Raw genomic sequence first — 13,317 nt, 5'->3', positions numbered from 1 at the left:
CACTGAGAAGACATTTGTTGGTGCCTCAATGTTCTTTTCTGTAACAGATGCATTCATTTGATATTTATCTAGGACCTACTATGTAGCAGGTGCCAGGCCAGGTGCTGGGGACACAACAGTGATTAAGACAACAGTGAACAATGTAGATACTTGCCCTCTAGCTGAAAATATAGGAATACATGTAGATAAAATACATAATATATAATTATAATATATATCAATATAATATATAGCATCATACCTGATATACACACACAGACACACATATAAATGTGTATATATATATGTATTCCTGTATATATATATGTGTGTGTGTGTGTGTGTGTATATGTGTCTGTGTGTGTGTATATGTTATAATATCAGGTATAAGTCCCATGAAGAAAAATAAAATATGATAAGGGACTAGAGAATAAAGGGGCAGCTATTTTAGTTAGGGTGGACAATGGACAAAGAATACTTGTCTAAAGAGGTAACATTTGAGTGAGGCTGAAGACAGCTTAGGAGAGCAGATTCCATGCTCCTCCTCTGACGTAGGCAATGCTCTAAGGCTAGCAGCGAGTCCACTGTGGTTGGATCTGGCAAACGGAAAGTGATAGGAGGTGAGTTGGGAAAGGAAAGCAGGGGCCAGATCATCACACAGGGTTTTGTGAACCATGGTGAGACTCTACCATGGTATCGTCATGCCTGCTGCCCACAGTGTGAATATTAAACTGCTTAACATGTATCAGCACCCCGCAGCCTGCTTCCCACTGATGTCATCAGTAAATGATGATTCTCTTTGCCTCTGTACTCACCCTTGCCTTTTGCTTCTAGACCCTTAAGAAAAGGCATGTTTCTGCTGACAGAAAGTTACCACAGCGAGTTAGGAAGAATTGGGAAATTCTCATAGAAAACTGAACACTAATCAGATACTTAAAGTTTAGGGAAACAGATGTTTGTGGGAAACACAAAGGAACTTTTAGTGAACTCCAGGAGAGACACAGAAAAATCCAAATAAGAGATGGAAGGGTCTGCAAGTTTTTTTCTGAAATGGAGGGGCCGCTTTGTCATCTTGCTCAGGAGGCACCTGCAAGCCGCTGTCATAACAGTGAGACTCTCCTTCAGAGGCTCCTTCAGCCAGGGGCCAATTTCAGGCAATATCTGATACATCACAATCTAACACCCATCCATGAATCTTTATATTCTCTCCAAATTTGGTATAACGGCTGTTTCTACATATTCTAGAGTCATTTTGAGACACCCATAAACTGATCACGACAGCCAGAAAAAAAAGCCCAAGTCAAAGAGATTCCTGTTTTCCTAAACTAAGTCATCAACCAGGCCAGTTACCTGAGATCTCACTCATACTTCCCATCAACCAGCAAGTGAACTTCATATGTTCACGGACTAAGAATGTGACTGTGCACCTACTGGTACACATGTTGTATAGCACATATAGGGTCAATTCATCAATAAGAACTTTTTTAACACATCCTCTGTGGTGGGCACCATCACATGCTGGAACACAGCAATGCACCAGATAGACGTGGTCATGCATTCACAGTAGTGACGAAGACAAATTGTATAGAACATAAGTGTGGGGATGCTATTATGAGAAAAATAACAAATGACAAAAATAAAGGTTTTAGAAGCCCAAAATTAAGGGTCCTCTCCAGCATAGGACTTCCCCTCTGTGTTGTGATTCAATTCCACTTGAGTAATTTGAGTGGAGCATCCATTTTATGCTGGGCTCTGTGCACACGTTGCCATGAGGTTTACAGATAACTTGACAAAGCAAGACAAATAACCTGGAAATTAAAATCACTGCAATCTAGTGCAAGGTAGAGGTTTGCACAGATGCTATGAATACATAGAAAAAGGACACTTCATCCAGTTTGGAGGTTGGGAGGCCTTCCTGGAGGCACAGTGTGTTGGAGTTGTATCTTGAAAGCTTACTAGGAGTTAGCTAGGAAAAAGGGGGCATGAAAGTTGTTCTAGAAAGAGAAAATAGCAGGTATTGAGCCAGGCATGAGGCGCACAAAGAGAGAATTTGTGCTCCTCATGCCTGTGCAATTGTTCCTGTGATATTTTTAGAACACAATTGCCTTAGAGGAGGTGGTGAAGTGGGAGAATAAACAGTGAGAGGTCCCGAAAGTAAAGGAAGAGTTTCAAGAACAAAGTCAACAGTAAGTGGCTGAGTAAGTTAAGACTCCCAAATGTCCATGGAGTCTGACAGCTAGAATAGGATGGCTGCATTGGGGGAACGCTGGGCACTGGCATTAATGGTGGGGGAGAGGTGGGCATTAAATGTGGATTAAGGGTGAATGGAAGACAACCAAGTGAAGACAGAGGTAAGCAACCCCTCCAAGAACTTTTTTTTTTTTTTTTTTTAAGACAGAGTCTTGCTCTGTCAACAGGCTGGAATGCAGTGGCGTGATCTTGGCTCACTGCAAACTCCGCCACCCGCGTTCAAGTGATTCTCCTGCCTCAGCCTCCTAAGTAGCTGGGGCTACAGGCTCGCACCACCACACCTGGCTAATTTTTGTATTTTTAGTAGAGATGGGGTTTCACCAGGTTAGCTAGGATGGTCTCGATCTCCTGACCTCGTGATCTGCCCACCTTGGCCTCCTAAAGTGCTAGGATTACAGGAGTGAGCCACCGCGCCCGGCCCCAAGAACTTTTACTATGGGGAAAACCAAAACAACAGGGATGGGAACAGTTTTGTTTTGTTTTTTCCTTACAAAATGACACACAGGCTTAAACATGTTTAAATGCTGAGAGAAAAGAGTCAGTGGTGAAAGATGAGGTAGCAGAGAGCAAAACCATTTGGTAAGGATTTACCATTTGGTAAGCAAAACCATCCAGAAACCTGCGTGAGGAATTCATCTTGGTGTAGCAGAAGGAAAGAAGGGGAAAAAGTTGCATGCAGATACAGATAAAAGGGCAGGGGGCAGTGAAAATCAGAGAGATTTCCAGTCTGCTATGTTCTTTATAGAGTGGGAGATGTTAATGAGCTAAGAGTGAAGTGGAAGGCAAGAGATTTCAGGCGATAGACTGCTGTAATAGCTGCTATAAGGAATAAGAGATTGTTTAGGTACATGCGTAAAGATAACCCGACAGTATCAAGACTTGGCTGAGGCTGGGTCCCTGATGCTGTGGGATATCAGTAAGCTCAGTTGTGAGATCTTCTCTACCATCTCTTAGCCCTCCAAAGGTAAGAGTTGAGGTGCTAAGATTGGAGTTTGCTGGGCAAAAGCTGGAGAAAGATATAAAAGCAACAGAGGATTTTGGTAGTGGGCTATATTTTCCAGCCTGAATAAAGAACGGATAAAGCTAGTGGAAGAACAGGGAATATTAGGCAACTTCAGGGACCTGAAGTCTGAGCAGGTACAGTGGGGAAAAGTAATACAAGGGTTAACTAGATAGAACATTACAGGCAGAGTGGTTGAGAAATAGTATTCTCTAACAGTTAAGTTCTCAGAATGTGTTGGAGACCAAGACTAGCCTCCTGAATCTGCCAGCCCCGCTGATGTAATTCCATAGAACTTGAATGTTAGTAACATAGCAGTGGCTACATATATATATATATATATATGTATGTATTTTGTTTCCTGAGTTAATAAACTAATGAAAGATTCATCACCATCAAATCATTTTTAACTAATAGAAGCTTAACAGTGTGTGTGCATGTGTGTATGTATGTACATGTGTGTGTATGTATGCACATAACACATGTGAAGAGCAGCCTATTGGAAAAAGTACCTCATTGTAAATCTGTTCTACAAATTGTGCCCTCATTTGATGGTGAAATGAGGACACAAGCAGGACAAGATCACACAAGCAGGACAAGATCACACTGAGCAGGACAAGGTCACACACTCCTGGAAAACAACTATAATCTCTCACTTGTTACACAGGTTATTAGCTCACCCTTATGACCTGTTTTGATTGCCAAAGGTGAAAGTCAGAGTAAGAGAATGCTTTTTGAGACCCAGAACCACAAATTCCAGTTTTAATTTTCTTCCTGCATCAGTTCTGCTGCAACTTAGACTCAGGATCTTAGAAATGGAAGAGACCCCAGAAATTGCCTTGTCTGGTGTGACTTTATGGAGGATCAGAGTGACAAGGTGACTTTCCTAACATCACACTGGCAGTTAGAGGTAGAACTAGACAGGCTCTCCAACACTTCTTTCACATCAGACTTTGCCACACCCTTAAGTACTGATGTACCAGCAGTACTGCCTACCCTTTATCCTCTTCCTGAACCTAAAAATGCCTTCAATTTAAAGTCAAGACTCATGAAATAAGGAGTCCTAAGTCTCCGTGTATTTGGGCATCAGCAACTATTCCGGCATCTAACAAGCACAAAGCGTCATGCAGCAAGGGCCAGACAGTGATGCCCCTGCTGTGGGACCTGAGTGGAAGCCTCTTTCTCTAGGTGATGGGCAGCCCCATCCCTCCCACATCTCTGGCTACACTTCCTGCATAAGTTCTTACCCACACAGCATCACTGTGCTATTTGGTAGCCCCAGAAGTGATTTGTGCTGGGGGTTTCCAGGCTTAGTCCCAGACACCTCTTGTCACCCTCATGGTGTGACAACACAGAACCCCCAGACTGTTTCTCTCCACTTATTCTGGCCACACCCTAAACAGATACAGCAAGAAGTTCATTTCAGGGTGTGGAAAAGCAGGCAGTGGGGCTTGGGGTAGCTGTACAGTGATCTAAAGAAGGAGGCTCTAACACAAGTAGCGACCCGTTGCAAGCCCAACCCTGGAATTCCTTTACTGCCTCTCAAACTTTAGGAAGCCAGCAAGATACCAGTTGCAGCCTCAAGGCAGCCTTGAGGCAACCTTGTCACCAAACTCAGTTCATGGCAAAACATGGAAACAAATGTTGTTTGGGCCTCGCTCTTCCCAGGCATGTCTCCATGCTGTCGCAGGTCCATGTCCCATCCTGGGCCGCTTTCTTTTCCTCCTCCTTAACCACAGCATCAGGCTCATTGTTGCCCCACAAGTCATTTGCTGCTATTAATAGCTCAAGTTTGTGAATAGTTTACTGTTTCAAATATAAATTACGGGGATTCAAGGTTAACCCCTATAATATCACTCTGACTCACTTGCATTCCGATACACTTCCTTGCGAGAGAGACAGAGTGGTGGTGCTAAGTAGCATGCCAGGAATGTCACACAGGCCTGGTCACACCCATGACCACACAGCCTATGTGTATGTCATTCCCAATGAGTGTTACTAAGAAGAAAAGGCTGAGGACTTCCTTCCAGAAAACAAGAAGTCAGACTTCTAATTCCGGAATTTCATTAAATCCAATCATCAGTTAGAAAAATTTCAACAAAACAAAAACTGGCACCATCTCTGTCTTTCAGGGGCTAATAATGTAAAGAAATGGAAAGTTAAATCCAGTGATAGATACACACGAGACCATAGGCTTTCCATCATCATAACCCCTCCTTTTTAGACTAATCCTAATGTCGAAGGCTCATTCGTGCCTACCCATCATTCTTTAAGATGGATGCTATGATTATCCCCATTTTATAGTTGAGGAAACCAAAGTTCAGAACATTTAAATAATATGCCTAGTTCCCAAAGTTAGTAAGTTACAGAACATATCCTTCCAAAGCCCATATTTGTAACCACTGCCCTGTTCTGTCTCCCCAAAAGAAAAAGGTGACTGGGAATGAAACATATCTTGAATGTTTGAATGAGGTTCCCTTAGCCCAGAAGACCTTTCCTATACTTGTCCACTTATTATAACCGTACACTTCCTCCAAGGCTTTGTCTCCACTCTTCTTTCTGTAAGACACCTTTCCCGTCAGAACTAATGCACCTCTGTTCTCCTCCAGCAATCTGTTGAAATCTCTACTGCATCCCTTATGGTCTACTATGCATTATATTAAGCACTTGCCTGACTGCATATGAAATTCCCTCCTTCTTCCTTTGGGGTTATGTACAAAATCTGCAGATGGGACAGGGCTATCCTAGAGACCAAAACCAAAATTTCTCTCTCATTTAGCAGGCCACATCTCAGGCCTTGGTCTACCCTCAAACCGTAGCACAGTATTTTGCACAAAGCAGGTGCTTAGTATGTGTTTGCAGAGATATAGAGGAGTTTAGCAGAGGACATTCAGCCTTTGGACTAAAAAAGACAAGGCTGAAACTTCAGAGCCCTCTCAATTTAGCTGTGTAACTTTGGACAAGTTATTTAATCTCCACAAGCCTCTGTTTCCTCCTCTGTAAAAACGGAGGCAATATGTACATCACATAGTTGTTGATTAGATTAAATGAGATCCTGTATGCACCTTGACCTGTTGCCTTCCACACCAATCTTGCCTTATCTTTAACGAACTCTAAAGATATTTGTGATCATATATGTGCAAGATACTCTGAATGTCGAAGGCAAGAAAGGCATGCAAGACACTGTTCTCCCCTCCAGAAACTTATCAAGAATGAAATGATATGACATGTAAGTTGCCAACCAAGATGATAATAGAAAAGTGTCAGGAGTTGATATACAAACTCATGATCAAATAAATGGTGCCAGTAATGCTAATTATAACGGGAGTGAATATGTGGGCAAAATCATTTTGTGCTGGGGTGTCAGGGACTCTTTCTTGAGAAAGTGGACTCTGAGTTTGAAGGATGAATATGAGCCAGAAAAGTGGCGAGGAGGAGCTAGGGCCCTTGGCCTGCTCAGGGCCCAGTTCTTGTTGGGCAGAAATGGAAGACTCAACCACCTACAGGAATGGAGTAGGCGACACATGTGAGAGAGGCAGCGGGGGCCAGGAGCAAGTGTCAGACACAGAAGTGATCAGCCTCCTGAGAATTGGCCAGCACATGCTCTGGCTAACAAACACTCAGCCCCAGCACATGGTTTCCAGGCAAGAAATTGGGACCTGTAGTAGCCAAATATTCTGACTTTTTTTCCCCTGGAAAGACACAAATCTGGATTTCTATGCAAAATCTATCTTGAAATGTTTGTGAAAAACATTAGAAATAATCTACAGGCCAAACAAAACATGAGCACAAGCTGGATTCAACATATCAAACACTGTTTAGAATTTCTGCCATTGGAAATGCAGGGGGAGCAGAGGGTAGAAAGATAGAGCAGTTCAAGTTACTTGAACACCACGCTAAAAATTTTGGAGTTTTTTCTTACAAAAAATACAGGACCCATGAAAAAAATGCCAGCCAATATCTCTTTCATTTAGAGTCCTCAAAGGGAGGAATAATGGGAAATCACTTTCTTTACTCTAGTTTTTATCATCCCAGGCTGTCCTGATTTATCTCTCTTAATGGTTTTGCCTAAGAAATATACTTTACTTATCACTATGATAACGATCTTCGCCTTTGTACTTGTAAAGGCCTGAAAACTGCAGACCAGTGCCTACTTCTTAGTCAATTTAAATATTTTGGTTTTAACATTAACATCATGCCTTGGTAAGTTCATCTGTAAATGAAAAGACTTAAACTAGATAATATTTAAGTTTCCTTTAAGTTCTAACATTTGACATGACCATCTAGACCATCTAGAAGAAATTAAGTTCTTAACTGATGTGTACTAAAAATATAATAATATTTAAAAACCTAGTAGTTTCAGAGTTTTTTAAAAGCTTTGTTTTAATTTCATTAGCTCTTTTTCCATGACCCCATGAAGCTCCTATTATTATTCCCATTTTACAGAGAAGAAGGCCAAGGCTCAGGCAGGTTAAGTGACTCATGGCCACACGAGTGTCAGTGGCAGAGCTGGAGTTTCTCCCCCGTTCCCCAGATTCCAACTCTCCATTCTATACCCAGTAAGTCTCTGGACACTGGACCCTCAAAGAGAAGTAAGGCTGAGATATGTTAAGTCCCCCAACATTGTTTTGGGGGGACAGTCTGTTTTCTGAGGAGCATTTTATGTATCTTTTAGAAACAGCCTGAGATCCTTTCTGGATGAAGGTTTGTTTGGAAGCAGTGTGAATGGTGAGGGGATACATGGGAGAGACCCGGTCTGTCCTTACCTTATTCAGTGATGAAAGTTTGTTTGGAAGCAGTGTGAATGGGGAGGGGGTACATGGGAGAGACCCGGTCTGTCCTTACCTTATTCGGTGACGAAGGTTTGTTTGGAAGCAGTGTGAATGGGGAGGAGGTACACGGGGGAGACCCGGTCTGTCCTTACCTTATTCAGTAGGCAATCTTCTAAGCCTCCCACAGTAAGGGATTTCATGGCTTCTTGGTCAGTCCTGAGTAGAACAGCAACTTCCTGGTTTGTTTGTTTTTTTTTCTCAATGGAGTGCAACACTTGTGAGTAAACAGCACTCCCAGTAATGTGAGTCTCTGGGTACTAAATTTTTCTGGAAGTGTGTAATGGACCAGAGACTTGCCTTCCGAACCCTTCATTCATGTTTTTATTTCCAAATTGTGAAAATCCATCTGTCATCTTTTGGGAAATTAAAAAAAAAGAATTTAGAAAGAAGAGTTGATAACATTGAATTTGAGTCCAACCTAATAATACCTTATTTAGCTACACTGACTGGTTCTTTGACCAGAGAGCAATTTTCCAAATTGTATTTCCCACCCAAGTACTTAAAAGTTCCACCCAAGTCAGAAATACCCTGTAGTTGGTTTCTCCTCACCTTTTATGCTCCTATCCTGACACTAGATGCACCGCGGAACTCAGTATCTTATACCTCCTCGTCCTTATCCTGTTGACAGTAAACACCCCTTGCTCTCCAATCCAGAAAATCCCACAGACTGATTTACCTTCTTTACAATAAACAATAGGAAACTGCCCAACAACCAGCCTGGCACCCATCATTATGCCCACAAACAAGTGATCAGGTCTTGTCAGTCAGAGCAGAGCACAACGGTTGGCATTTAGAAAAGCATGCATACACGTACACACAGGCACACACGTACACACAGGCACACACACGTACACAGAGTGCACACAGGCACACACCCACAGGAATGGCTGGTCAGGAATCCTTCTGCTCACCTGCTGACCTTTCAACGTAATTTCCCTCTTCCAACTGGAAAGCTGGCAGTAAAAATAAAGTCAGTGTAAACAGATCCCTTGAGAGTCGAGGGAACACTCACGTCTGGTTTTGCCAGCAAAATGTATGTTGGAAAACAGCTCAGGCAGTAAATTCCCAGCTGGGCTGGCCGGGGCTAGTTTTACTACAGAAAAAAAAAAAAAAATTTCACAATGGTCTGATCTCCTTGAAGCTGGTAAACATCACAGAGTCTGCTATCAGATAATCTAAAGAAATTGTAGTCCTTCTGGGAGCACTGCTCACTTTTGAGCAATGTTCCAAAGGCAAGTGTTTCCAAGCCCACCTGTAAGTGCTGCCCACAAGGGCCACTCCACTATCTGAGGCCCCAGCATTTACGTATCTTCCCATACTCTGCCCCAAGCAAAAGCCACATCAGAGCTCCCTAGCTGCTCTGTGCCCCACCCATGTCATTAGCTCCAGCTTTCAGTCCACCTTCTACAGAACTCCTGCCAATGCACAGCCTGATATAAATATTGTAAAGCTACATTCTCTCCAATGACCCTCAGATAGCACCTCTCAAAACAGCCTTGATTTTCCATTTGCTTCTATATGTAATTCTAAATTTCCTTCTTTTATATTAAGTGCTCCCAAATTTTTCAAAATCTTATTCCCTGGGCTTTTCTTATCATAGTAGTGCCAAACTATTTGTTTTTCACAGACGGCAAGAATTCTTTCTCCACCTCCACCTCATTTTCAACATCACCAAAGTCCCACTGTTTCTCTCATGTGCTCATTTTTGTTGTTACTTCTGCTTTCACTGTAATCATTAACTTGTGAGTCCCTCTCTTCCGGTAGGGTCTTTCCTAATGTTTGAGGGTTACCCCAGACACCTGTCATCAGATGCACAAACTTTCATCATTTTTGTACCTGTGACTGCCCTATCTTGATTGCTGCAGTACTGCAGCTGATCAAAATGTTATAACTGGAATATTCTCTTGCCCTAAGATCCAGCGACAATTGCCAGATGTGAGCAGGGAAAGCAGCTAACAGGGCCAACTGAGCAATTGGGAAACGAAGAAATAATCACGTGCTCAGGGAAGCTACACAGTCCGATTTTACCAGGATGTCATATCCAGGGAATAGGTGTGTTGTGGGAGCACAACTCAGTTCCCTACTCCATGATATAGTTCCTTATGGACAAATGCTCTGAAATATAGGGCAGTCCTACAAATACAGACTCTCTGACAGCTCCTGTCTGACAGTTTGATGAAGGCAAGCTTTTTTTAGATGTATATATCTGGGTAATTGGATATAGGATCCGCAAAAAGGGATTGAATTACAGTAAGCCTAAGGCACTTGTATGCTAGGCCACTGAGGAAATTCAAAGTTAGCTCAAGTTCTCTTCCTTCCTCAGAAAATATTCTCCTTTCTCATGACTCACACCAAATGCAAGTACGGAAATGTAAATCTGCTTTGGCTCAATTTCCATTGTGAAGACTAAGAACTTATTACAAGTTAGGTTAACAAGGTATTCAAAACCCTAGGCTGTCAATCTGAGAAGTCCCGGGGAGATGATGCTAGCCCTGGTTTACCAGCAGAAGTGTTGGTTACTGATTTACTTAGTGTCTGAGATTTTAATTGCAAGAAGGAGGAAGGTTAGCTTGATCCAAATCAACCCTACACATGCAAATTTGTTAAAGTAGCCAGGGTTACAAACTCTGACTTTTTAAAAGATTTCCTGTAATCCCAGGATGACTCAGATTAAATCTGACAATGCAGAATACCAGACAGAGACAATCATCTGTGATGTGATGAAGTCCACAGTAGTGAACAACCTGAGGCAAGGGCCAGTCTATTCTGTATCTCCAGAGAAGCCTCAGGACCTAACACACAACTGACCCTCAATAAGCGTTACTGAATGTTTATTTGTTTGCATTAAACATTATGCAAAATGGCATGATTAGAATGTCAGTAAATAAAATATAATATTTTAAGGTGTGTAAAATCACCTTACAGATTATAAATTTCATTATATACAAGCATCTGTGACTGCTTAAATTGTTATCTTCTTTTATAGAAAGGCTCGATATAAAAAAATTTAGCATAGTACTTGGCACATGATAAGACCTCAATAAATATTTGTGTTTATACTTCATTTCACTCCCTGAGGAAAAAGATATTTTTTTTTAGGGTTGTTTGGTTCTGTTGTTTGTTTTTAAATTTTTATTTCAATAGCTGTTCGCATACAAGTGGTTTCTGGTTATGCAGATGAATTGTATAGTACTAAAGTCTGAGATTTTGGTGCATTCATCACCCAAGTAGTGTACATTGTACCCAATATGTAGTTTTTTATTTCTTAGTCCCCTCCCAGATCCCCCTTCTGAGTCTCCAAAGTCCACTATACCACTTTGTATCCCTTTGCATACCCATAGCTTAGCTCTCAGCTATAAGTGAGAATATAAGGAATTTGGTTTTTCCATTCCTGAGTAACTTCACTTAAAATAGTGGCCTCCAGCTCCATCCAAATTGCTGCAAAAGACATAATTTTATTATTTTCATGACTGAGTAGTATTCCATGGTGTATATGTACCACATTTTCTTTATCCATTCATTGGTCGATGCACAATTAGGTTGGTTCCATATGAAAGATCCTTCTTTTAATGTATGTGAGTAATTCTCCTGGTCTTACCTGGTGGGTAGGATTGTTCACTGGGTTGCTCTTCACAGCTCCATCAAAAAGCTGGTCTTTCCTTTCACATCTGACATGGTAACTGAGATAGTTTGAATTTGATCTTTGGTCTGGGTTCAGAGGTAGGGAACCCAAACACAAATGACTATATAGGCCAGGTGGGTAATAAAATTAATCAGGATAGAGTAGAACAATGGAAAGGGATGGGGGTCTGTGGTGGATGCAAGAGTACATAACTTATCTGGGGTATTCTAACTTGTTTGGGTTATTTGTTTAATTTGTCTTTTTAAAGCAACACTGTACTATGCACAAGATTCCCCCCTGCACTCTGCATTCCTGCAATACTAAAATAGTAACAGTTCCCTGAAAGACTCCTCCCTCACCATCTTCTCTGAACTCTTGCACCAACAATGCTCATGGCTTGGACTCTCCCCTTACCTTCCACCCCTTCACTGGACTTCTATTTTTTCTCCAAGATTTGTCTTAGCTGCCACCTGCTCCAGGGCCTTCTCTGATTCTCAAGACTGAGTGGGGGACTCTGTATGATGCTCCTAGGCCTCCCAGTGCTAAACTACTACTTTAGCTCTTATCATACTGCATTTTGCTACTTTGCTTGTATCTAGCTCCTGTGGTACCAAAAGCTCCTTGAAGGAAAAGATTTACCTTGTTGGAAACAGTATTGGACATATAGCAGCTGCTTAATAAATGAATGAATGCATGCATGAATTAATGACTAAATGACAGTGAACTATTTTCTTATTCTACAATCTAATCCCATTCGATCTCCCATCTGCAGGCATAAGATAAAGTGAGAAAAGTAAAGTTAAATAATGAGTAAGCTCCCATTAGTTCATTTGGTAACACAACAAAAGTAGAAAAGGGATAAGGAAATTTTCCTTGGAAAGACGGATTTCAACTCGGAAAGTGCAAAACAGGATAAGATGTCGTGTACCTGAAGGAAGCCACTATTCACAGCCAAAAGGTGTCAGGAATGCTGAAAAACTGCCCCATAATTAGAACATGCCATGTAGAACTTAGAAGCAAAAACCATGTCTTTGTAAACGTCATGGCTCCATCTGGCCATTTCAATTAAAAGTACATTATTTCTTAGCTGCAATTATTATCACAATACATACAGAAAGGCCTAGTTCCCCAACATTAGACTGAAGGAAGAAAATAAAAGTTTATTTAACACCAACAATTCTACCACTGTAGAGCCTTGTGGTCAACAAGAAACAATGAGAAGTAACCAGTGCTGTCAACTCCAGCTCTCTATGCAGCAAAGATGACCTGTTCTAGTTACAAAATCATACATCATAAAAGATCCTGGTTTGGGCTGGGTGCAGTGGCTCACGCCTGTAATCCCAGCACTTTGGGAGGCCAAGGTGGGTGGATCACGAAGTCAGGAGTTCAACGCCAGCCTGACCAACATGGTGAAACCCCATTTCTACTAAAAATACAAAAATTCCCTGGGTGCGGTGGCATGCGCCTGTAATCCCAGCTACTCAGGAGGCTGAGGTAGGAGAATTGCTTGAACCCAGGAGGTAGAGGTTGCAGTGAGCTGAGATTATGCCACTGCACTTCAGCCTGGGTGACAGAGCGAGACCCTATCTAAAAAAATAAAAAATAAAAAATAAATAAATAAATAAAAAATCCCG

The 13,317-nt window shown here is 41.8% G+C and overlaps 1 protein-coding gene across 4 annotated transcripts in view; it reads right to left on the bottom strand.

Annotated features, from left to right (window-relative positions):
- MAB21L3 (mab-21 like 3) overlaps window positions 1-13,317 on the bottom strand; it is a 57,387-nt gene that overhangs the window by 14,079 nt on the left and 29,991 nt on the right. The window contains exons 1-2 of one of the 4 annotated variants that reach the window (XM_017869803.1): window positions 8,973-9,050; window positions 8,154-8,414 (exon numbers count right to left, since the gene is read on the bottom strand). In XM_017869803.1, coding sequence (XP_017725292.1) covers window positions 8,154-8,201 — 48 coding nt within the window. In that variant the 5' untranslated portion in view covers window positions 8,202-8,414; window positions 8,973-9,050. Of the gene's footprint in view, window positions 1-8,153; window positions 8,415-8,610; window positions 8,685-8,737; window positions 8,875-8,972; window positions 9,051-13,317 lie in introns of those variants that run through there. The other 3 variants (XM_017869805.1, XM_017869804.1, XM_017869806.1) reach the window with 3 other exon arrangements.

This window comes from Rhinopithecus bieti, unplaced genomic scaffold (assembly GCF_001698545.2).
Source record: "Rhinopithecus bieti isolate Rb0 unplaced genomic scaffold, ASM169854v2 scaffold_3040, whole genome shotgun sequence".
NCBI lineage: Eukaryota > Metazoa > Chordata > Mammalia > Primates > Cercopithecidae > Rhinopithecus > Rhinopithecus bieti.
Note: the sequence above shows the minus strand (reverse complement) of the source record. Positions and strands in the feature narration are given on the sequence as shown.